This window comes from Littorina saxatilis, linkage group LG3, assembly GCF_037325665.1.
Source record: "Littorina saxatilis isolate snail1 linkage group LG3, US_GU_Lsax_2.0, whole genome shotgun sequence".
NCBI classification, from domain to species: domain Eukaryota; kingdom Metazoa; phylum Mollusca; class Gastropoda; order Littorinimorpha; family Littorinidae; genus Littorina; species Littorina saxatilis.
This window is the reverse complement of record NC_090247.1, coordinates 8,856,171-8,881,175: the sequence shown is the minus strand read 5'-3', so window position 1 is coordinate 8,881,175 and position 25,005 is coordinate 8,856,171. Positions and strand designations below refer to the sequence as shown.

The following is a 25,005-nucleotide window of genomic DNA, read 5'->3' as shown; positions in this document are numbered from 1 at the left end:
GCTGTATTTCGTACATTGATTATTTGATACATGTATAAATGCGTCTCCAGGAATATGTTTTGTTTTAATCTTGTGTTGATACTATTTAATTCTGCCTCGTTATTAGCCATTGAGTAAAACTGTTTTATCACCACTGCTTTATTATTGTTAATGGGTCTCCGGGAATATGTTTTGTTTTAATCTTGTGTCGATACTATTTAACTCTGCCTCGTTATTAGCCATTGAGTATAACTGTTTTATCACCATTGTGTTATTGTTGTTCTTTGGCCATTTACGTTGAATGACTTGTTATACATTGACATTGATAGCTTTATTCTTCTTCTTCTTCGTCGTTCGCTAGATAGTTTTATTATAAGAACCTTTTTTAATTCCTATTAACTCGATGTTCTTTAACTATGTTTATACATAAATGCATATATTGGAAAGCAGTATGCATTGTTAGAGGATCTTTTAGTAGCAGTGTTTAAATGTCGAAGCTGCTTTTACCTAAGAGACCGACTGTATATTGTGTTATTGTATTTGTCAGACTTGATTGTACCAAGTCCTTCACATGTTGTAATGGCTAATGCGCTTAGAGCCAAATATTTTTGTTTTTTGTAAGGGATAGGCGCAATATAAATACACTTTATTATTTATTATTATTATTAAAAGAGTGGGATTCCCTGTAGGTGGAGTTCCTGGAGGGGGATTCCCTGTATACAGGGAATCCCACAGGGTGGAGTTTTTCAATAAAACTTGCAAACCATACTCGAATTTCTAAGAAATATAAAAAAAAGATTGAAAAACATCACATTTTACCGATGTCGCCAAGCATCACGTGACTTTCAGCGATATCAGCGACAAGCTACAGGAACTAAATCCTGTGGTATTCCCTGTATACAGGGAATCCCCCTCCAGGAACTCCACCTACAGGGAATCCCACTCTTTTGGTCGACATAGACCCCATCAGCATTAGTAACCCTAGAGTTTCTTTCTTCCAGTTGATGTCTAAGGCATTTTGATTGTACAATGTACTTTTACAATGTACCCGGAATGTCGACTTCAGCATGGCTTGGAATTTTCAGATCTGCTTCAAACAGGAGGTATTTTACACTGAGTTTTATAGTGGTGTGCTGGTGTCCCGGCCTCCTCTTTTTTGCTGTCAAGGGTAGAAGGCAATAGTTGTTGTTTTTCTTTGTATGAAATGCATATCATACAGGATACCTGGGCTGCTACAACTTGTGAATGATATATCAACAGTTTCACTGTCGGTCAAGTGTGTGTCTTTCTTCAACTATATATGAGGTACATGTATAAGATCCCTGCTTCAACTGATGTACTATAGTCTGATGTTCAGTTTAAATGCTTAGATGAAAAATCTTGCTCAACTGTATATAATTTGTTTTTTTTGTTTTTGTGTTGTTGTCAGGTCTGGACCTGCTGAGCAAGAAGTCGCTACACAAGATCAGAGGTGTGTCCAGACTCCAGCCACGAGGATGGCAGCTTCACAACAACTTCACAGGCTTCAGGATACCCAGGTCCAAGTCAGAACATCTCCTCAACAAGTTCTACGGAGACTTCTCCCTCAGTTTAAAAGGCCACTTTTTAGAATCCTCCGAAGGTTCTGTTTTAACGGTGAGACAGCCTCGTCACCGACTGCCTGCCTTGGACCTTCAGTTCAATCTGGTGCAAAACATTTTGACGTTCAGGTATTTGGGGTCAAGGTCGTTTCAGCGAGTGGAAGTCCCTGGCGTGTTTCCCAGGTCACCGTGGTCACGGGTGCAGGTGAACCTGCTCGGGAGAACGTTACTGGTGCATGTGGACTGCAAGGAGAGGGCAAGGATCAGCTTGCGGCAAGCACTGGCAGGGATTCCGCCAGAGTCACGAGTGTTCTTTGGAAACAGCAGAAACAAGGTGTCAGGCTTAATGACAAAAAGGAAGCAGCCAGGTTTAGAGGCAAGTGTTTGACAAGATTTATTGCCTTTTGTTTTACCTTTGTATGCTGAATTGTAACTTGTGTAAGGTGCGTTGTGGCCAGTGTAGTAGACTGTAGTATGTGATTGTGAAATTGTACACACATGTGTGTTTGTGTGTGTGCTCTGTTTGTGCGTGCATTGAAACATGTTACGCTTAAAACTGGAAAGAAATAATGAATAAAATTAGTGGGAAGGGCTTGTGTTCCTTGTATGCTGTGCTGAAGCATGCAGCAACAAGAAGAATCTGTCCATAAAGTTATAGATGCGTGAGGACCACGTACTCCCTGGCTTTCAGTTGTGTGTGTTCTGCCGGCAAATGTAGCAGTTAATTGAAGCCTTTTGGTAACAGTTAAGAAAAGTTTATGATGTATCATTAACTCATTCATGCTTGTAATTAGGACTTGCACAACTCTTTTGCAGGGCTTTGTGTTAAAAGCCATTCTGAGTGTCCATGCTGAAAGTGGATCAGCAATGGCAGGCTGTCCAGCATCAGAGACGGAGCAGTTGCGTGAGTTTCTTTTGGTTCTTTTTGCTACCTGCTATAGGTGCCTAAACTTGAATAGTTAAGAATGTCAATCCTTTATTTCATTTTCATTTTGTTTGTTGCTACAGTATAATGATATTTAATAGAGTTCATGCCCTACATTCCTTTCCCTCCTCCCCCTCCAAACAATAATATCAAATAACAACAACAACAACACGAACTGAATTCTTTATGTAAGGCCAAAAAGAAAAATATGTCTGTTTCCGGTAACCCGACCGACCCTATTTTTAAGCGCCGACCCTAAAAAAAAAATCGCTTTTCGCACCAAACACACAACAACAACAACAACAAAATATGAAGTCAAGTATACTTTATTTAGTTTCAATATATCTAGGTCAAAAACATGTGCTAAATAATTGTAAGTAAACTAAGGAAGCGTTTAAAAAAAATAATAAAAAAAACCGTAAAAAGACGTTAACAAAACGTAAGAAAAAGGTTAAAAAAAAAAAAAAATTTAAATTTAAAAACACCGACCGACCCTATTTTTTTCGGCGATGTTAAAGCCATATGTACTCGATGACTATACACGCTAATTGCTTTACCAGACAGACTAAATTAAGTTCCCTGCAAAATATTGTGGTCTATTAAGGACCCCTTAAATGTTGAGATATTTGAATTTTCATTTTGATCTGGATCGTCCTATTTATAGATTTGGCAACACATGTAACGTTGATGCAAGGGAGAGAACACCGCGGCTTTGTTGACATCCTCACTTTTTCAGAGGCTAGAACAAGCTGTAATGCATGTATTATGGTCCGCGCATGGTGACGTATCGTCATTATATGGTCTTATGGTGCGTTTGACATCGATTGTGGGCAAACTACACTTTGTAAACACGGGAGCGCGTTAGTATGCCTTTAACGGAAACAGACATATTTTTCTTTTTGGCCTAACAGGGAAGTCACAGTAAAACCCCCCTGGAAAATGGAGTCTTAGGAGGAAGAGAGTCTTAAAATGGAGGTACTGAACGGAGGCTATAAACACAAAGCTGATAAAGCAAAGTCTAAAGAGGGGTATGCAGTCTTAAGTGTGTGTGTGTGTGTTGGGGTGTCTTGAAAAGGGTTAGTTAGTTTAGCTGTTGCTTTTCGGGTCCAGCGGACCATAATAGGCCAAATCAGGGTCACCCCCTTAAAAAGGGCTTTCACTGTATTTGTTAATGATGTATGTTATTATACAGCTGCTGATCAGCCGGTTCTTGGAGGGGCAGACCTTGCCAAGGACGTTTCCATTGACGACAGAGTTGCCTTTCTGGAACAACAACTGGCCGAGCTTGTCACTATGGTGGATATGATCAAAGTTGAGGTGTGTACCATGAAAATGTATACACCTATACACAGTAGTACCTACCATGTGAGGCCCCTCTGATGAGAGCACACACCCCAATAAAGGACATGTTCTGCTGTCCCTGTGTCTATTATCTTGAGCAAAATATACCCGTTGGGCGAGGCCACCTACCATGTAGGGACATTTTTGGCTGGTGCCAAGGGTGTCGTTTCATAGCTTGGTCTTTCTCTAGTACTTACAGCTACAGTGCCAGTGAAGAATATTCTTAACTGTGTAAGCCTAACAGCAAACTATGTAAGACAAGAGGCGAAGCCTTCAAGGCTCACGTAAGAAATCGACAAACAGTAACACAAACTCAATCACTCCGTCACACATACCGTAAAAGTCGACCTATAAGACGCACCTGGGTATAAGCCGCACCCCCCGATTTTTAAAAAAAATTCAGAAAAATCCATACACAAGCCGCTCCGGCATACAAGCCGCGCCTAGAAGCAAAGTTCAAGTCAAGAAACATCGAAAGTCAACGAAAAAAAACCACACACACACAAAAACGAACCGGCTAACTTGTCAGTTTTGCACTTTACTTTCAGCATCAGATGTTGAGTGATTCACAGAACTCTGGACTATCAAACTGTCCTCTCGTCCTGCACACAGCACCTGTAGTTAGTTCTGTAAATCACTCAACATCTGATGCTGAAAATCCGCTGAAGTCGGACTCCTCAGTGTCGGAGATGAACAAGTTCAGAATGGCTTCTGGCACAGAGTCACCGGAAGTGTCACTCTCGGCCTCACTGTCAGTGGCTGTCGTGTTGTCTGTCGCGTCGTCTGCTCCAGTGATGATCTCAGCCTTTCTGAAGCCGTTGATGATCGTTGACTTTTTGACAGCATCCCAAGCTTTCAGGACCCACTGGCACACATCTGCAAAGGTTGCTCTACGCATGCGGCCAGTCTTTGTGAATGATTTCTCGCCATCCACCATCCACCTCTCCCACTCATCCCTCATCACCACTTTGAAGGGCCGGTTCACACTGATATCGAGGGGTTGCAGGTACTTTGTTGTGCCACCCGGGATGATAGCGATGATGGAGTTGGTGGCAGTGACTGACTTTTTGACCTTCTCAGTGATGTGTGCACGCATGCTGTCCATGACTAACAGAGCTTTAGTGCGACGGAAGAAACCCCCTGGCCTTTTCCCATAGCATTCTGTCAGCCAGGTGTCCATCATCTTCTCATCCATCCACCCCTTCTTGTTAACCTGCACGACGATCCCCCTCGGAAACTTTTCTTTCGGCATTGTGATTCGCTTGAAAATCACCATCGGCGGAAGCTTTTCACCCGAAGCCGTGCACGACAAAACACAGGTGAAGTGTGTTTTTTCATGTCCCGTTGTTTTCAGTGCCACAGAAGACTCGCCCTTTTTGTTTACTGTGCGTGTCAATGGAAGGTCAAAGGTCAACGGAACCTCATCCATATTTATGATGTTCTGTGGGCCAATCAGATTCTCAGCTACCTGCTCTTGTGCGTAGTTTCGAAATGACATCATTTTCTCCTGGAAGTCTGGCGGCAGCTGTTGGCACAAAGTTGTACGTGCACGCAGTGACAGACCTTTGCGCCTCAAAAATCGGCAACACCAAGATTGACCGCCTTTGAAGTCGTCTATCTTCAGACGTGTTGCAATGGTGCGTGCTTTCAGACGAAGCTGAACAGTTGAAACACCGCGACCATCCGCACGTTGTGTGTTGACCCAGTCCTCCATTTCGTTTTCTAATTGTGGCCAGCGTGCCTTGCAACCACGGAATGCTTTTGTGGATTTCTTGCATTTCACAAGTTCGCCTCGTTGCTTTCGCCAACGCCTAATCATGCTTTCATTGACGCCGATTTGTTGAGCAGCAGCGCGATTGCCTTTTTCAACAGCCAAGTCTATGGCTGCAAGTTTGTAGGCTGCATCATAGGCCTGCCTCCGTGTTTTCGGCATCGTGGTCAGTTGTACGTTGCTTTGTTTTAGGAGATGTGCGTGTTGCTGTTCTCTGTAGTAGCAATGCGAAGTGATCGATCAAAACCGGTGTATGCCAACCCATTACTGTGTGAGTTATTGTCATGCTTCAAACTTCCGAAAAGAAGGTGAGTGAGTGAATTGAGGTAAACACAGCTGATTCAAGGCCATTACACAGCGGCGATCCAACTTCCGGAAACTAGGTCACTGAGCGAAGTCGGATACACGCCACTGATTCAGAAAAAGTCATTCATAAGCCGCACCGCCTTATAAGCCGCAGGGGTCCATTTAGGGAAAAAAAGTCGCGGCTTATAGGTCGACTTTTACGGTACACACACACACACACACACACACACACACACACACACACACACACACACACACACACACACACACACACACACACACACACACACACACACACACACACACACAGTAAGCATAGGTGACACTGTGCAAGAAAGCGAGACACTAGATCTAGATCTGTCTGTCTGCATGTAGCCTACTTACAGACACGACTGCCCACTAGTCTCGGCCCGCTCAAAATAACAATGACCGAGACATTCCTTCGCGTGACGTCTAACCCTCTTACGCCATAATGTGACGTCTTCAAATGACGAAATGTTAAAGTTTCTACCACAGACATACACACGCACGCACATACGCACGCACAGACAGACAAAGTTACGATCGCATAGGCTACACTTCGTGAGCCAAAAATCAGGCGTCTTGTCCATTTTCTTATCTTCTCAGTTTTGTTGACACAACTGTCTAAATTGCATCTTCTTGCCAAGTGTCTGTAACAGTTGACATGTGTAGTACTGACAGTTGAGTCAAATTTATGAAGATGGTCATAAACTCTTTTCTTTTGTAATAGAGTAATGCATGTGATGTGAGGCCTCTCTGAGGTCAGGCCACCTCCATCATGTCCTCTCTCCTGGGCTCCTCCCCCGCTGCCCCCTTACCCACTGCTCACCCACAACAGGATATCCCGGAGTTATTCTCGGAGTTCTTCAAGGACAAGATTGACAAGCTTCGGAAAACACTCGATCAGCAGCCCTTCGTCCCATCCCCACCCTCCCCTTCCTTCTCCGGCTCCCCCCTCACGTGCTTTCAGCCTGTCACTCAAAACCACGTCAAGCGACTCATCACCAAGACGGCCATCAAGACCTGCGAGCTAGATCCCCTGCCAGGCTTCCTCTTCACCAAGTGTCTGGACAAGCTCCTGCCGTCTATCACAGATATCATCAACATATCCCTGGCCACAGGCGTCGTTCCCGACTGCTTCAAGTCTGCCATTGTCCGCCCACTCATCAAGAAGCCCGGCCTTGACGTCAACGAGTTGAAGAACTACCGTCCTGTGTCCAACCTGCCCTTCCTCTCCAAGCTTCTGGAGCGTATCATCCTGGAGCAGTTGAGCGCCCACCTGTCTCGGAACTCGCTGATGCCAGTGTACCAGTCAGCGTACCGCCCTCACCACAGCACCGAGACGGCGCTCCTGCGAATCACCACGGACCTCCTGAACGCAACAGATAGCGGTCTCGTCTCTGCCCTTGTGCTGCTGGACCTTTCCGCGGCCTTCGACACGATCGACCACCAGCTACTCGTCGATCGCCTCAGTTCCACGTTCGGCATTCACGACACCGCCCTCTCTTGGTTTAGGAACTACCTCCAGAACCGCTCTCAGACTGTCACCACTGATTCGTTCTCTTCTCAGCCTGTCCCTGTCCGCTTCGGCGTCCCACAAGGATCTGTCCTCGGCCCTGTCCTTTTCACCCTGTACACCCAACCCCTCTCCCTGGTCATCGAACGCCACGGCCTGAACTACAACTCCTTTGCCGATGACACGCAGCTCCAGAACAGCGCCAAGCCGGAGGACGTTGACGATCTCCTTGGATCCATCTCCAGTTGTTTCACTGACATCAAGAACTGGATGACTGAGAACAAGCTGAAGCTGAACAGTGAGAAGACGGAGGCCCTTCTCGTTGGAACACGACAGAAGATTGCTTCCCTCACTGTGACCGACCTCCAGCTGGATGACGCGACTGTTCCATTCTCCCCTGCTGTCAAGAGCCTTGGCGTCTTTCTCGACTCCACTCTCTCCATGCAGACACACATCTCCTTCATCATCAAGACCTGCTTTTTCCACCTGCGACGCATCGCCTCCATCCGTCGCTACCTCACCCACGACGCCTGTGTCAAGCTGGTTGTCTCCCTCATCTTCAGTCGTCTGGACTACTGCATATCCCTTCTGGCTGGCCTCCCCGCCTCATCTATTCATGGCCTACAACGAGTCCAGAACGCTGCTGCCAGGCTGACGTTTGAGGAAGACGAAGCGAGACCACATCACCCCCCTACTTCGCTCCTTGCACTGGCTCCCTGTCAACACCCGAATCTCCTACAAACTGTCCACTCTGGTCTACAAGTGTCTCAACGACTCTGCTCCCGAGTACCTTCAATCCTCCCTGGACCTGTACACCCAGCCCTCCGACCGTCCCCTTCGTTCTGCTGCTGACCCTCTCCGCCTCCACATCCCTCGCTCGAAACTCGCATCTGCTGGTCAGCGTGCATTTCCCTCCGCGGGCCCCTCCGTCTGGAACTCCCTGCCGCTTGAGCTTCGCCAGAGCCCCTCAAGAGTTCAAGAGTAGGTTGAAGACTCAGTTCTTCCCGTAGCTGGCTGCGACTTTCATGCTCGACGTGATGTGTTGTGCCCCAAAAGACATTCTTGTGCTGTGCTCTGTGAGAGGTGTTTTCTTTGTGCTTAATATTATTTTGTTTGGACCTAGCTATTGATGTGTACATTGTTGTTAAACCGTTGTTTGTTGTATGTTTATCAGGGTTTGCTAGTGTGTGATAGGGTTCGTGTCCGTCTGTAGATGTTAGTTTCTTTGTTAGTCCTGTGTTGACAACTCTTCGACAAGCGCTTAGAACTGTACCCACGGAATACGCGCTATATAAGCTTCATATTGATTGATTGATTGATTGAATAAAGGACACTTTCTGTTGTCTCTTGGTCGTCTATCATCTTTAGTACTTTACCAAAACATACCTGTCAAAAAAGGCCACCTGCCATAATTATAAGGACACTTTTGACTGGTCACAGGGTTGTCCTTTGATTGCAGATACCATATTACTTATACTGAAAGAAAGAAATGTAAACAAATCTCTTGGTGCTGTTTCAGAACTTGGAGCTGACATCAAGAGTGGCTTTCCTGGAGACATGTGAATGTCGTCCCAGCTGTTCCTTCAACGGAACGACGTTTGGCGAAGGAATGATGTGGTCACCTGACATTTGTACTGTCTGCCAGTGTATGGTCAGTATGGGCACTATAATTTGTGTGAAGAAAACAAGACTTTCATGAAAATCCAAACCACATTAATTGCTGACATGACGTTTCAAAATCAAGAATCACAAAACAAGGGAGGTAAGTTTATGGAACGTTTGATTATAGACTCCTTCGCTTTGTCTGTAATTAGGCCCCAAAAAAATTGTATGTTTCTGGTAACATGGCTACTAAAAAATAGGGTAGGTATAGGTAGGGATTTTTTTTCTTTTTTTTTCTTTTGTCGGGGTAGAAAATAACTATACAGTGACGCAAAGAGACTGGACTTACTATACAAAGAGAAAGACAGCACATTACAAAACAAATGAGACAAAAGGGATGCGGGGTTATCCCCCTTGTGTCGTCTGCCGTCTGTTACTTTCGTTTTTCTTCTTTTTTTTTTTTTTACAAATGCAATAAAAAAAAAAGTCTAGGGTCGGCAGGAAAAAACTAGGTAGGGTCGGGTACCAGAAACATACAACTTTTTTTTTTTGGCCTTACATGTTCCATAAACTTACAGTTTTGTTTGTTTGAGACTTCTGCATATATTCAGATGAAAAAAGTTCACCTAAAAATAAATGACCTGGTATGAGGAAAAATGTAAATTTCATGACAAACTTATACACGCAATAGCAATAATTAAAGGTTGAACAATCGAAGCATGATTATACTGCAAAAACTTGCAGAAGTCTCAAATAAACAAAACTGTAAGTTTTATTGCTATTGCGTGTATAGGTTTGTCATGAAATTTAAAAATGTTTGCCATACCAGGTAATTTACTTTTAGGTGCACTTGTTTTTCATCTGAATATGTGCAGATCTTTTTTAAACTTCATTCTGGTGATCAATTGCACTTTTCTGTTTGGAGGATGCGTGTATTCTGGAATGTTGGTTTTTCCATGCCATCATAATATAGGTGTCGTTTTTCAGAATGGCCTTCCAAACTGTAAGACAAGAATGGACGTACCAAGCTGTGCCGGTAAATGTTTTAACTTTTTTTTTAAAGTAGCGCTTTATTATTTGAGCTAGCTAGCCTTTTCTTTATGCTATTTTGTACAAAAATAGACGAATTTTGAAAATAACTATTTTGGGGTTTATTTTTCCCAAGAAAGAGTCGTATATTTTTGTGATGATGCAAGCTAATTATATGGTTCAGTGGGAATAGACAAGTTCTGGAAATAGTTCTGTCTGGTTTTCATTGGTTGTGGAAGAGTTGAAAATACTGAGGCAAATAAACCAACATGATATCTTGTAAGCCAAACTCTAGTGAGCGGCGTGTCCACATGTCACATGTTCATATCTATGCTCTGTTGTGCATACTTATAAACGGAAAAAGCACATAATTCAGCAGAGAGTGAAGAAAACAGATCATCTGTGTTAGTTTGATTTAAACAGCCGCTTGTTTCCAGCCAATTGGATGGGACCCAGTTTCAACTTTGTGCACCACAGTCGTGGTACCTAAAGATGACCTCATTTGCTCTATGTCTGGGTTTTTTCAGTGCCCTGTATGGCCAGCCCGTGTCAGCATTCAGGCAGTTGCCTTGACGTGACGATGACCATCCCAGACATCAACGTCAATCTCAACGACATCAGCGTCGGTGGCTACCAGTGTCAGTGTCCTGCTCCTTTCACCGGTGATAATTGTCAAGTGCGGCAGAACCCCTGCATCTGGCCGGTCGCCCCTGGCAACTGTGATCTACAGCTTGGGCGCTTTTACTATGACCGGATAACTCAGCAGTGTGTGCCGTTCAACTACACAGGTCTGTTTAAATATTGCTTCTTTTTTTCTGCCTTCATCTCCCTGGCCTTTTTCTTTTACGACAAGAATCGAAATTCTGTTTTCACTCGAACACATGATAATATTTGATAGGTTTTATTACCGTCTGTTTTGGAGTTGTTGGTTGATTTGTTTTTTAAAATCTGCTTCAATGTGTGTCTTTGGCCGTGATAGAGACTCAAAGGAAAACAGTTGAGTTGGACCTGGATTGAAAATATTTATAGGTCCAGATGTCCTGGCTAATCAAGACCTCCTGTGTGTCAAAACTATTGGACGGTCAACCTCCCAGCAGTCAGAACAATGCATCATGTTTAAAGCATTTTCGCCAGTGACGGAAGATTCAGCCTGACAACACTGCATTTTTTCCTTGCCTTTATTGGTTTGTCAATGTTTTTGGTTTTTTTCTTCTTTTTTTTTTAAACTGTAAATTTGCTTCTATTCAAAGTCAGAATTGGCAGTCTTTGATTTGGATAAAATGAAAAAATGTTTACAAACTTGCAGGTTGTGACGGCAACTTGAACAACTACGAGAACATCGAGCAGTGTGTCAGTGTGTCCATGGAAGGTGCCTGCTGCTATCGGACGTTCGCCACCACCAAGGACAGTGTCATTAGCAGTATGCAGGATCTGCAAGTTCATTGCAGGGTGAGTTTGGTTGGAATTTGTGTCATTTTGGGTGCATTGAATGATGGAATGGGGTGAGGAGGTGATGGTATTGAAAGGATTTTGATTGTATGTGTGTGTGTGTGTGTGTGTGTGTGTGTGTGTGTGTGTGTGTGTGTGTGTGCGTGTGTGTAAAATTATGTGTGGTGTGTGTAAAATTGTGTGTGTGTGTGTGTGTGTGTGTGTGTGTGTGTGTGTGTGTGTGTGTGTGTGTGTGTGTGAAAGAGAGAGAGAAGGGGGTGGGGTGTTTGTTTGTTTGTGTGCGGTAACTATATTTGTGTGTATGTGTAATAAAAAGTGTTATGTGGGGGTGGTTTTGTCTGTGAATCAGAATCGGACACGATTTTTATTGTCTTGAAAACAAAATGGTTTCTGCAACACATCAGGATGCGTGTGCATGTGTTTGCATGCAAGCGTGTGTGTCTTCATGAATGCATGCATGTGTGTGTGTGTGTGTGTGTGTGTGTGTGTGTGTGTGTGTGTGTATGTGCGTGCATGCATACGTGTCTGTGTGTGTGTCATTGTCAGTGTCATTTTCTCTCACAAAATCCTTGCACAGTTTCATCTCTTTACTTCTCTGCGTTGTGTAGATGATGCACGTAGGAGAGTGCCAGACGTTACACAGACCACAGGGAGGTCTGGAGGCCATGAAGAACGGCGTCATCGCCACTGAGGACACGGAAGTCATCAGCTTCCAGCCAGGTCAGTGGCATGCCCTCCCCCGAAAGCGGCGTATGGCTGTCTGATTGGTTGGGTAAAAATGGTCATACACGTGAAAACCCACTCGTGCAAAAACATGAGTGAAAGTGGGAGTTTCAGCGCATGAACGAAGAAGAAGGAGTAACTTGCCCCTGGGGCTCAAAAGAATTTGTTACAGACTTTTGTGTTTGTTTTTTTAGGTCTCCTTGACTGCCACTGAGAGTGGCATAGTCAAAAGCCTCGTGCGAGCTGTGCATGCTTGCGTTGAGTTTCTGTGAAATGGCTGCGATCTGCTGGCCGATGTGAATGCGTGATGTATTGTGTAAAAAAATTCCATCTCACACGGCATAAATAAATCCCTGCGCTTTGAATATGTGCTCAATATAAATTGCATAAAATAAAAATTTTAAAAAAATAAAAAAAATAAATCCCTGCGCTTAGAACTGTACCCACGGAATACGCGCGATATAAGCCTCATATTGATTGATTGATTGATTGATTGAATTCATCTTCTTATGGTCATTCGTGTAGTTGCCTCTTATAATAAGGGCCTATGGGTCACATTGCAGGTATCGCTGTATGTATTTGTGATTTCTGTAAAGTGTCTTAATGATGACTTTTCAGTAAATAGGGGTTGTATAAGAGTGATTTTTGTTTCTTTGTGATACGGTATTATTTGTTCTTTTCAGATAGAAAATGGATGGATTTTATTCACCGCTTGTGTTTGTCTGTTTACGCCAGGTTTAACGTGCGAGGAAGTGGGCTGCACGGCCGTGGAGAAGAACTGCACAGTGGGCCAGCAGATGCACAGACCCGGCCAAACGTTCAGGCTGGGCTGTCAGATGTGTTCCTGCCAGGAAGGTGGCATCTTGAACTGCACGTCAGTTATCAATCAATCAATCAATCAATGAAGCTTATATCGCGCATATTCCGTGGGTACAGTTCTAGGCGCTCTGCAGTGATGCCGTGTGAGATGAAATTTTATACGGCCAGTAGATTGCAGCCATGTCGGCGCATATTTACCTTTCACGGCCTTATTCCAAGTCACACGGGTATGGTAGACAATTATTAACTGTGCCTGAGCAATTTTGCCAGGAAAGGAAAATATTTTTTCTTCATAACCTCTGTAAATTTACCCCCATTTCCCTCCTTTTGGAAACTGATTTTCTTAGATTTTTGAAGGTCGTAAAAGGGGGGGTGGGGGGGTCCACTGTATTAAAAGCGTTCTATGGCAATTTGAAATAAGTTTTGGATATTTTGCCTACTGCATACACCAAATGACACCCCTGTTTGAAGTCTTAAGAAGGGGTCTGAATCTCACTGATACATTTCTCATATTCAGAGAGCTGTTCTTGCCTTATGTTGAAGGTGTCGCCAAGTGAACATGAGGCGGGAGATCCGAGATATGACACGCGAAGAGATTGTCCGGTTCCAGCAGGCCGTGGCTCAGCTGAGACTGGACAATGACGACCGAGTCTGGGAGCAGTTCCGTGACCTCTACATGACCCACCGCATGCACGCCAGTGGCGCCCCCTACTTCCTGCCCTGGCATCGCTATTTTTTGCGTCAGATCGAACAGAAACTTCAAGAAATTGACTGCAACATCGTTCTTCCTTACTTTGACTTCACGACAGATGTGGGCAACTTCTCCCAGGCTCTTCTGTGGCAGGCAAACTACTTTGGCGGAGATGGTAACAGAACTAACAGCAGCTGCGTCCCTGATCATCCGTTCGGGGATCCAAAAAGATGGGAGCCGTGCATTTCTCGCCAGTTCAACTTGAGCGTGACTCTTCCGACTCAGGTGGAGATAGCCATGGCTCTTGCCAGTGAAGATTTCATGGAGATGAGCATGTGCTTGGAAACAGCCGTCTCTTACGTGCACGCTTTCATCGGTGGGGATATGATGACAGCCGCGGGGCCATACGACCCAGTTTTCTACCCCATACACGCTTACGTGGACATGCTGTATTGGGACTGGCAGCAGAAGGGGGAGAACAAACACCAGTTCCCTGCAGCTTACGGAAAAATCCCTCTGGTCCCGTTCAACATTCCAACGTTCCAGGTTTTCGACTCTGAAGAGTCCCTGTGTGTGACGTACGCTTTCCCATCCAAAGGTCACCCTTGCAATATGACTGAACGCAGGCCTATCCCACCACTTCCGACATTCCCCAGGCTTCCGAGGCCTGTTTCACCGCCAGGCCGAAGACCGTCTGATCCTGGGCGGCAGCGCGGTGATATCCCGGTGTCACCGGAAGATGCGGTGAATCGTTTGGATGTGGTGGATGAGATAGAGACAGTGGACTTGGATCTGTTTGGATACGGTGTGGACGGAATTGATCGCAGTGGTTTTGACAGATACGGATACAACAGAAAGGGTGAGTGAATGTGATGTATGTTGTGGGTTACGGGAGTGGAAATGGGATGAGGAATTGTGTATCTTTATTTTCTGTTTACTAGTCTTAACTCTAGAAGGAGCCATTTAATCATCACAGGTGCTGAGTGAAAAAAACCATTGTTTATCCCCAAAACTGGTGGGTGCCTTTATGGTGGGTTATCACTTGCACTTGCACACACAATATCCCACTCAAAACAAATTCAAGATTACATGCGAGTTGTGTCACATGTATACGCAGAAGAAGAAAGATAATTTTGAAAAATGTCTATTCTTTAGTTATGTGTAAAAAAACATCTCCAAAATATACATTTCATTTTTATTTTCAGGCTACAATCGGGATGGTTTTAACAGGGAGGGCATTGATTTGATTGGCTTTGACCGTTATGGCTTTGACGTTGACGGCTACAGCTATGACGGCTTCAATCGCTCCGGTTACGATCGTGGTGGCAACGAGGACATGTCAGGGCGCTATGATGGTGATGGATACAACGCTTTCTGCTTCAACAGAGAAGGTAATGTTTTTAGTGATTTATTGTGTGTGTGTGTGTGTGGGGGGGGGTTGTAGGTAGAATAAGGTAAGTGTGTGTTTGTGTGTGCGTGTGTGTGTGTGTGTGTGTGTGTGTGTGTGTGTGTGTGTGTGTGTGTTTGTGTGTGTGTGTGTGTGTGTGTTTTGAGAAGACAAAATGAAAAAGAGATGGAGAGAGCAAGCAAGAAAGTAAGCAAAAGAACGGAACGAAGTAGAGAGTTTAAAAACTTATGTTAACGTTAAATTTTACTGAAAATTGTTTCAGTCACCTTGATGCATATATACATCTAATATTTTATGTGTTAAATTTGAAATTGCCGAACATTTTTTTGTGTCTTTAGTAAGCAATCTTTGATTTTTGAGTCTCTCGAATATTTCCCAAGGTTTGAACCCAGAAGGTCTGGACCAGTTTGGATACACAGTGGACGGCTACGACACAGAGTACTGCAACTTTTACTTCAACGGCCCGTTCGCCCCGCGCCAGTCTTTGCGGATCTTTGAGATTCTGCGGCGCCAGAGCAAGCCGTTCCTGATGTCTCTGGCACGTACCTGTCCAGGCCTGCATGCTGTTCCTGACATCTGGCTCAAACAGACCTGGATCACAGAGAGAAAAGTTATTGCAGGTACAGGGGAACCCCCTTTTAAGGCCTCCCAAATATCAATCAATCAATATATTGCACGTATTCTTCTTGGTTTAAACTGTTTTATTCAACGTTTGTGCATTATTTACAAAAAACGCATATTGAGTAAACTACAACAAGCATAATGCTTATAGTGGCGTATTCTTCTTCTGCGTTCGATGTTGGTGGCCGTGCTAGATCCTCAGACCAGTGGCTGCCAGGAAGTCCGCAGTCTTGCGCAGTTTGTCGGCAGGACCCCGGGTACAGTTCTAAGCGCAGGGATTTTTTATTTTTATTTTTTTAATTTTTTTATTCTTTTTTTATGAAATCAGTTCTTGAAAGAGAGGGAGTCTTCAACTGGAGGAACATTTGCAGATGTTATTAATAAAATAAAAACAACTGCAAAACTGTGTAATACAAGGGGGGGGGGGGGGTTCTAAAAGGGAAGGGGTGTTTTTTGTCTTTTGAGGAGGGGTGAGGAATTGAAGGTTTACATACGATTGTGATGCAGATATGTTATGTGCTGGCTGTGGTTAATTGTGATGTTGTACTCTTTCTTGACTGTTTGATTTGGTTTGAATGAAATATCAGACAGAAGATTTACCATGTGCAAAATAGTTAAAGAAATATTGAACAAAATAGCATTACCCGTTATATCCCTTTTGACATATTTTTGTGATTTTTGTTTGTAATAAGATGAATGGATGGATAAACAGATGGACTGATTGATAAAAGGAGAATGGAAGGACTTGTGCATGAACTAATTGATATTTTGCTTCATTTATTTTTGAAGGATTGGTGGACCAATAGGTAACCAGTTTTATCGTTAATTGAGTGATTAATTAACTTAATAAAACATTAAATAATTTATTTTTATTTTTATTTTTGAAGGAATGGTGGACGTGAACCTCCCATCGAGCTTCGTCAGCATCCCAACACAGCGATTCTGCTTCGACACGGACATGTTTCTCACCGCCTGCACCTGTGATCGCGAGATAGCTACCTGCTCTGAAAATCCATGTTCAGGGGCCTCCTGCACTGCCTTCCCAGAGGCCAAGTGTCACATTGACTTCTGTGGCCGGTGCCAGGCACGATGGATAATAGAAGGCAGAGAGGTGGATTGTTCTGCTACTAGAGGTGAGTTAACTCATTGTCTCCCAGGTACGAATATATCCGTACCCACTCATATGGCTCTATCTGACCTGGTACGGATATATTCGTACACACAGTCACTTCAGTCGCTTCTGTAACGTCGATCTAACGCCTGCATTCCAGCGTGTTGATACACAGTCACTACACAGTTACTACAATTCTCAGTGACCTGCTGCAGCACAGCTGGTCTCGGCTAAAAAAAACTTGGTCATCATAGGTGGGGTAGAAAGTGTTAAGAAGACAGAGCCAAATCATCGGACAGGAGGAGGCTCTGATAAGGCACCACCTGCTCTCTTGGTCTCACTATTCATCTGAGAATATTCATGATGCGGGTTAGGGGGAGTCCCATATTGGTTGGGACGAGGAAGAATTTACTCGATGCTCCCCAGCATGTTGTAAGAGGCGACTAACGGATTCTGTTTCTCCTTTTACCCTTGTTAAGTGTTTCTTGTATAGAATATAGTCAATGTTTGTAAAGATTTTAGTCAAGCAGTATGTAAGAAATGTTAAGTCCTTTGTACTGGAAACTTGCATTCTCCCAGTAAGGTAATATATTGTACTACGTTGCAAGCCCCTGGAGCAAATTTTTTATCAGTGCTTTTATGAACAAGAAACAATTGACAAGTGGCTCTATCCCATCTTCCCCCTTCCCCCGTCACGATATAACCTTCGTGGTTTAAAACGACGTTAAACACCAAATAAAGAAAGAAATGATGTGAGGCAAGTTATTGGCTGCACCTGCATTGGTCAGGAGTGTCCTTTGACTGATAGAGTTAAAGAGATTGAAGAGGACCATTGCTTGCGGTGTGGTTAGATGGTTGGATGTGCATGACATGTATGTACTTGATCTCCCTTTTGATAAACAGCAAAAGAGTGCACGCCGGTGCTGATAGAAAAAAAAATGATTTAGCGGGGCTCCTTACCAATCTAAAGGTCAGCCAGCATTGAAGATAGGCCAAACAAAAATAAATGTTGCTTAAAGGTAACGTGACCAAAAAAAATCGGATTAGTAGGTTAGCCTTTTTTTATTTTTATTTTTGTTGGTCTTGGTATGGTTCGCAAAATGTGCCTAAGGGGTTTTTTTAGGAAATGAAAAAAAAGTGTTCGGGTTGGTGGGAAAAAATAGGGTCGGTGGGGTTACCCTAAACCAACATATATTTTTGTTTGGCCTAAGCACCCATGCCCCCCAAAAACTGCTCCTTGTACTTGTGTGATATATTTTCAGATACCTTTTTCAAAACTTTTCAGATTTTTGCCAGCCCAACCCCTGTCAGCATGGAGGGTCTTGTGGGCCGTCAGTGTGGCCTAACGAGCCTCACGTGGTTACCTGTGTGTGTCCACCTGGCTATGAGGGTCACCTGTGTCAGCATCAGGTGTTGGACGCCTGCTCTCTGCCCCTTAGCACAGGTAGGTTTGGGTGGGTTTTACCTGGTTGTCATGGTGACTGTTCTGTGTATTTAGCGAAGTTAGAAGATTAGTCTATGGTATGGTGTGTGTGTGTGTGTGTACCTGTGTGTGTGTGTGTGTGTGTGTGTGTGTGTGTGTGTGCGCGTGCGTACCTGTGTGTGTGTGTGTCTGTCTGTCTGTGTTTGTGCATGTGTGTGTCTGTATGGACATCGCCATGGTGTACATCACATTCCTTTCTGTGTGTATACAACTGTGGGAACATGTGTGTGTATTTTTGTTGTTGTTGTTTATATTGAGTTTGTTCCCATCTGTATTCACTCTAAGAATACTCATTTTCACCAGGCAAATGTGAGCAGCAAGAAACCAGGTGGTTCTACAACCATAGAATGGGGAGCTGCCAGAAGTTCATCTACACCGGTTGCCACGGAAACGCCAACAACTTTGCAGATGCTGAGTCGTGTCAGTCGCGCTGCGTTGTCGGTGCATGCTGCTTCAGGGAGGTTTCCACTTCCAGCAGGCACCCCGTTGGCTACGATAGTCAGGGCTATGATAGGTAACGTGTTTGATATGTTGTCCTAATCTCTGTGGTAGGACAAAGTGCAGACAACTTGTAAGGAGATTGTCATTGACCCTACACTCAGCACTCTTACACACACTCAGCTATTTCCAGCTGAGTTAGCATGTCTTTTCACTAATTGTGTTAACCATCTAAAATCCAAATAAAAAACCAATGATTCATTCGCTCGGCTTCCTGACGAGCGGACGTAAACTGATAGAACTATCAAGATAGGTTTTGTGTGAATATTTGTTTGTCTGTTCACTTAAAAGACCGTTGGGTCGAAATATCTGTGAATGTATTGTTTTGTCAATAACAAACGTTCCAACAACCTACCTTTCTTGTTTTTTGATTCATCTAAAACCCAGTTGCTGATTTCATTTCCTATACAGTGGAACCCCCGTTTTAAGACCTTAAAAAATCTGAGAAAATCAGGTCTTAAAAAGGAGGGAGTCTTAAAATGGGGGTAAATTTACAGAGGTTATGAACAGAACATCTGAAAAAACAAGGTCTTAAAAGGGGGGTTCCACTGTATCTGCCAAAAAATATGACAGTAAAATTATCAAAAATGTCCGGATAACTGCATCCCTGCCAAGACATCTCTATCCCCTCTTCATTGCCATATGTTTCATTGCTGGTAGATGCTTATCCATCATTCTTGCAGATGAATTTTAAGGTACACATACTCAAATCTGTAATCTTGCAAATGCATGCAAGTTTCACTGCAGTCAGGGGCAAAAAAAGTAGAATGAAGCAAAATCTAAGAGTACACAGAGAATTTAAAATCTGCAACGATTGCACAGCTTTAAATTTGGAATAATTTGGAACAATTCAAACATTGGTTTTATGGTATTACTGGTATCAATGGGTGCGACATCCTTTAAAATCCCAAACCAAACTATGTAGTTCTTGATGAGATTTGATACAGGTTTCTTTGGGTCGGGGGTATTAAAATGGCTTTAAGCAGCGCTTTCATGATTGTTGAATCTGTGACAGGTACGGCTTCAACCTGGAAGGGTTTAATCGTCTGAACCAGCCTGTGACCATAGACATCGGTACCGCCACAGGGAGAGACAGCTTTGACCAACAAGGGCTTGACTGGCAAGGTGAGTCAAAATGATCGGCTGGTCGGTCTGTCTGTTGGTCTGTCTGTCGGTCTGTCTCAGTCTGTCTGAATATATACCGAGAGGCATAAATTCCGCAAACGGAACTTTAAAAAATCACAAAAAATCAACTCAGTGGTGAATGTTTTCAATGTTTGAATATTTTATTTATTGGCCATTTTAGTGTTTATAAACCTTCGCTTAATTGATTTTGAATAGAACATCATGAAATAACAATTTTTCAAAAAAAGTGACTGAGTCCAAGCGCGATGATTTCGGAAAACGTTCAGTGTTCATCACGTTCAATGCTTTGGCCAGCTTTAAGCATCCCAATCGCTTGCTGTCTCTCTCCTTCATCAAGTCGTGGCATGATTGCGATATCTGGATACAGCCAAACAGCCAGTTGCATTTTATAGGGCCATACACTATCTTTTTTACGTTATTGTCTCCCGTTCAGCCCATTGTCTTTATTAGCACAGTGAGCTGTGGCTGGATCAGCAATACTGCAAAGCGCACGCTGACAGCGTGAAACATTTGCTCCAACACTCAAGATGTCAACTACAAATTACAGGTTCAATCTGATTTTCGTTTGAGAGCAAAATCGTTCAATGCACTATTTGCAGAATTTATGCCTTTCAGTATACTTGCCTGTTGGTCTGCTTGTCTGCCTGTCTGTCTGTTTACCTGCCTACCTGCCTGACAGCCTGACTGTATCTGAACATGCATTTCTTTGTGTCTGTGTTTCGGTGTGACCGTGTGTATCATTTAGTTTCTGTGTACGCTGGTGTGTGAATGTGTCTGTATCTGTGCCTCAGTGTATAAGGATGCTGAGGCAGAGGTCTTCATGGTCTGCATAATTATGTATTGCCTTTGCCTTACATCCATTATTTTTATTAGATTTGTTTAATGGAATTAAAATAATTAAATTGAAAGGGGGGATATCTTCAAAAAGGAGGGGCAAGGCATTGGAATGGGGTGTGTGTGTAAAGTTTGAGCTTCACAGCAAAACAGTCAGAAAGCAGTAGAAAAAAAAAGTAGCAGAATGTTCCTCTGCATCTGCCGCTTAATTTACTTTGTTTTTTTTAAGGTTTTGACATGGAGGGCTTCAATGAAGAGGGCTACAATCGCTACGGATATGACCGCCAAGGTTACGACCTTGAAGGCTTCAACTTGACGGGGTATAGCCGCATTGGAGAATTTGACGGCATCATCGAGTATGACAAAGACGGTTATGACCCTGAGGGCTTTAACAGGCAAGTATGGTTGTGTTGAGTATATCATTATGAAATTACTCAGAGTTTTGTTTTGTTTTGTTATTTGTAACCTTGTTGGTTTTTTACCCATCTATTTGCTGTGAAAGATAAAATCTCCAGATGCTTTTGACTGAAATGAATTTAATCGAACGCCAGGCTAACATAAGGTAAAGGCTTACTCTGAAGTTAAAAGTGTGAATACCAGATAATTGAACTGTTCAAATCAGGTATTTGTTTTTTTATTTCAGACAATAGATTTGTTCAGATCAGTTAATTTTGTTTGCAGTCCCCCAAAAATAGAATTTTTGAAAACAGATACATGTATTTGTTTCAACAGAACTAAGAAGCATTGTTAAGTCACAGTAATTCTTAGTTACTACAGTGATTTTCAAGACACACACCCCCTTCCCTGCCCCCAACCCTATTTAAACCACTTTTATTCATGGTTGTAGGCAGACTCTTAATGTGTCAAAATTTAATCTGCCTTTTTCAGGGCTGGTTTTAACTGTCACGGCTACGACCGGAGAGGTTACGACGTGTACGGCGTACTGCGTGGCTTCAACTACAAGTGCCGCGCTCTCACCAGAACACGCTGCCAGGCCATGGAATCTCGACGCAACGTCGAAGTTGTTCGTTTCACCCCTGGCAAGCAGTGCTCCGAGGTCCCATGCGGAGAGGAGTGCGGCTGTCTCCACGGCAACAAGACGTACAGGGTGGGCGAGGAGTTCCGGTCAGGGTGCCAGAGCTGCATGTGCATGACGGGCGGTCACACGGTGTGCGTGTGCGACTACGCCGCCAAACGTCGCGAGGTGAGGGAGCTCAGCGGTCAAGAGATAGAGCAGTATCAATCCGCCGTGAGACAGCTGACCATGAACACTGGGTACCCATCGCAGTGGTTTCGGTTCGCCACCACGTACGCCCACCACAAACCCCAGGCTGTGGGCACGCCAGCTTTTCTTCCCTGGCACAGAAAGTTTCTGGTGGAAGTAGAACGCGCCCTTCAGGCTGTCGACTGCTCCGTCACCATTCCTTACTACGATTGGACACTGGATGTCGGGGACCCCACCCGAGCTATGATCTGGGCTGCGAACATGTTCGGCGGAAACGGACGTTGGGATGGGTGCGTTCGCTACCACCCCTTCAAAGACTACCACCCTCCTTTCCTAGCGCCGTGTCTGAGACGTCGGTTTAACGACAGCGTCAACTTGCCTGATGCAGTGAACGTCCAGCTGGCTCTCAACGAACAGGACTACGATCGCTTCCGCCTGCACATGGAAATGTTTGCTAAAGTGCTGCAGAGTTTTGTCGGAGGTCACATGGAGTCTGACCTTGCCCCTTATGACCCGCTCTTCTACTCGGTGATAGCCTACATTGACAAGCTGTGGAACGACTGGCAGAGCAAGTATGATGACGGTCTTCTTCGCTACCCTCAAGAGGCGCGGTTTATACCCATGGCTCCGTTTGGCTCAACACCCGATGATGTTATGGACTTGAGAATTCAGCTTTGTGTGGAGTACCTTCCCTTGCTAGGGGGCGCCCCCTGCAACACGACTGAAGTCAGAAACTTTGGTTTTAACGCTGAGGGTTATGATCGTCATGGTTACAACAGGATCGGACTTGACAAGGATGGGTTCACGATAGACGGAATTGACGGAGAAGGAAATTTGGACCAAAGAGGAATTTTCAACACATTTGGATTTGACAGACAAGGATACAGCAGGTCAGGTTATGACCAAACAGGTTACGACCGGTTTGGATTTTACGTCGACACTTACAACATCGATGGCTTTAACCCCATGGGTTACGACAGGTCAGGCTATGACAGGTACGGCTTTGATCGTCAAGGCTTCAATCCCTCTGGTATCCATAGAAACGGAAGCTACAGGTCAGATGTGGTGAATACAAAGCTCGACATCTACGATCCCTATGGTTACAACATTTATGGGTTCAACAAGTTTGGATTCAACCGTGACGGTTATGATGTTTTTGGCTTTGACATGAACGGATTCAACCGTCGTGTGTGCAACCACTACCGCCTCGGTCCTGCCTACATCCTGGTGAAGAAAATTGTGGAGGAGAAACTGAAGGGGTTGGATGAGGAACAGATTAAACTTTTGGTTCGTATCTGCCCCGATGTGACTCCGCTGCCAGAATACCAGCTGCGAAACAACTGGCTGTATCGCAACAACCAAAGTGACCTTGTGGAGGTCATTCGAATGATCCAACAACAGAACCACATGGTGAACCTGGGAGTGATGCCGCGTAACGTCAGTGTTCTGCCCAGTGGGCTCTGGCTTCCTGTGTCTCCTGATACAAGGTGAGGTTTGACTACAGTGGGCTCTGGCTTCCTGTGTCTCCTGATACAAGGTGAGGTTTGACTACAGTGGGCTCTGGCTTCCTGTGTCTCCTGATACAAGGTAAGGTTTGACTACAGTGGGCTCTGGCTTCCTGTGTCTCCTGATACAAGGTAAGGTTTGACTACAGTGGGCTCTGGCTTCCTGTGTCTCCTGATACAAGGTAAGGTTTGACTACAGTGGGCTCTGGCTTCCTGTGTCTCCTGATACAAGGTAAGGTTTGACTACAGTGGGCTCTGGCTTCCTGTGTCTCCTGATACAAGGTAAGGTTTGACTACAGTGGGCTCTGGCTTCCTGTGTCTCCTGATACAAGGTGAGGTTTGACTACAGTGGGCTCTGGCTTCCTGTGTCTCCTGATACAAGGTAAGGTTTGACTACAGTGGGCTCTGGCTTCCTGTGTCTCCTGATACAAGGTAAGGTTTGACTACAGTGGGCTCTGGCTTCCTGTGTCTCCTGATACAAGGTAAGGTTTGACTACAGTGGGCTCTGGCTTCCTGTGTCTCCTGATACAAGGTAAGGTTTGACTACAGTGGGCTCTGGCTTCCTGTGTCTCCTGATACAAGGTGAGGTTTGACTACAGTGGGCTCTGGCTTCCTGTGTCTCCTGATACAAGGTAAGGTTTGACTACAGTGGGCTCTGGCTTCCTGTGTCTCCTGATACAAGGTAAGGTTTGACTACAGTGGGCTCTGGCTTCCTGTGTCTCCTGATACAAGGTAAGGTTTGACTACAGTGGGCTCTGGCTTCCTGTGTCTCCTGATACAAGGTAAGGTTTGACTACAGTGGGCTCTGGCTTCCTGTGTCTCCTGATACAAGGTAAGGTTTGACTACAGTGGGCTCTGGCTTCCTGTGTCTCCTGATACAAGGTGAGGTTTGACTACAGTGGGCTCTGGCTTCCTGTGTCTCCTGATACAAGGTAAGGTTTGACTACAGTGGGCTCTGGCTTCCTGTGTCTCCTGATACAAGGTGAGGTTTGACTACAGTGGGCTCTGGCTTCCTGTGTCTCCTGATACAAGGTGAGGTTTGACTACAGTGGGCTCTGGCTTCCTGTGTCTCCTGATACAAGGTGAGGTTTGACTACAGTGGGCTCTGGCTTCCTGTGTCTCCTGATACAAGGTAAGGTTTCACTACAGTGGGCTCTGGCTTCCTGTGTCTCCTGATACAAGGTGATGTTTGACTACAGTGGGCTCTGGCCTCCTGTGTCTCCTGATACAAGGTGAGGTTTGACTACAGTGGGCTCTGGCTTCCTGTGTCTCCTGATACAAGGTGAGGTTTGACTACAGTGGGCTCTGGCTTCCTGTGTCTCCTGATACAAGGTGAGGTTTGACTACAGTGGGCTCTGGCTTCCTGTGTCTCCTGATACAAGGTGAGGTTTGACTACAGTGGGCTCTGGCTTCCTGTGTCTC

At 44.6% G+C, this 25,005-nt stretch overlaps 1 protein-coding gene across 1 annotated transcript in view; it reads left to right on the top strand.

The window, feature by feature from the left end:
- The first annotated feature begins 1,021 nt into the window (after positions 1-1,021).
- LOC138961088 (uncharacterized) overlaps positions 1,022-25,005 on the top strand; it is a 94,923-nt gene continuing 70,939 nt past the window's right edge. The window contains exons 1-18 of the mRNA XM_070332684.1: positions 1,022-1,082; positions 1,409-1,935; positions 2,322-2,463; positions 3,677-3,801; positions 8,959-9,130; positions 10,598-10,858; positions 11,377-11,519; positions 12,128-12,239; positions 12,978-13,116; positions 13,605-14,611; positions 14,958-15,143; positions 15,541-15,780; positions 16,669-16,914; positions 18,178-18,336; positions 18,679-18,889; positions 19,889-19,998; positions 21,083-21,248; positions 21,742-23,565. Of these exons, the coding sequence (XP_070188785.1) occupies positions 1,022-1,082; positions 1,409-1,935; positions 2,322-2,463; positions 3,677-3,801; positions 8,959-9,130; positions 10,598-10,858; positions 11,377-11,519; positions 12,128-12,239; positions 12,978-13,116; positions 13,605-14,611; positions 14,958-15,143; positions 15,541-15,780; positions 16,669-16,914; positions 18,178-18,336; positions 18,679-18,889; positions 19,889-19,998; positions 21,083-21,248; positions 21,742-23,565 (5,831 nt within the window). The remainder of the gene's footprint in view (positions 1,083-1,408; positions 1,936-2,321; positions 2,464-3,676; positions 3,802-8,958; positions 9,131-10,597; positions 10,859-11,376; positions 11,520-12,127; positions 12,240-12,977; positions 13,117-13,604; positions 14,612-14,957; positions 15,144-15,540; positions 15,781-16,668; positions 16,915-18,177; positions 18,337-18,678; positions 18,890-19,888; positions 19,999-21,082; positions 21,249-21,741; positions 23,566-25,005) is intronic.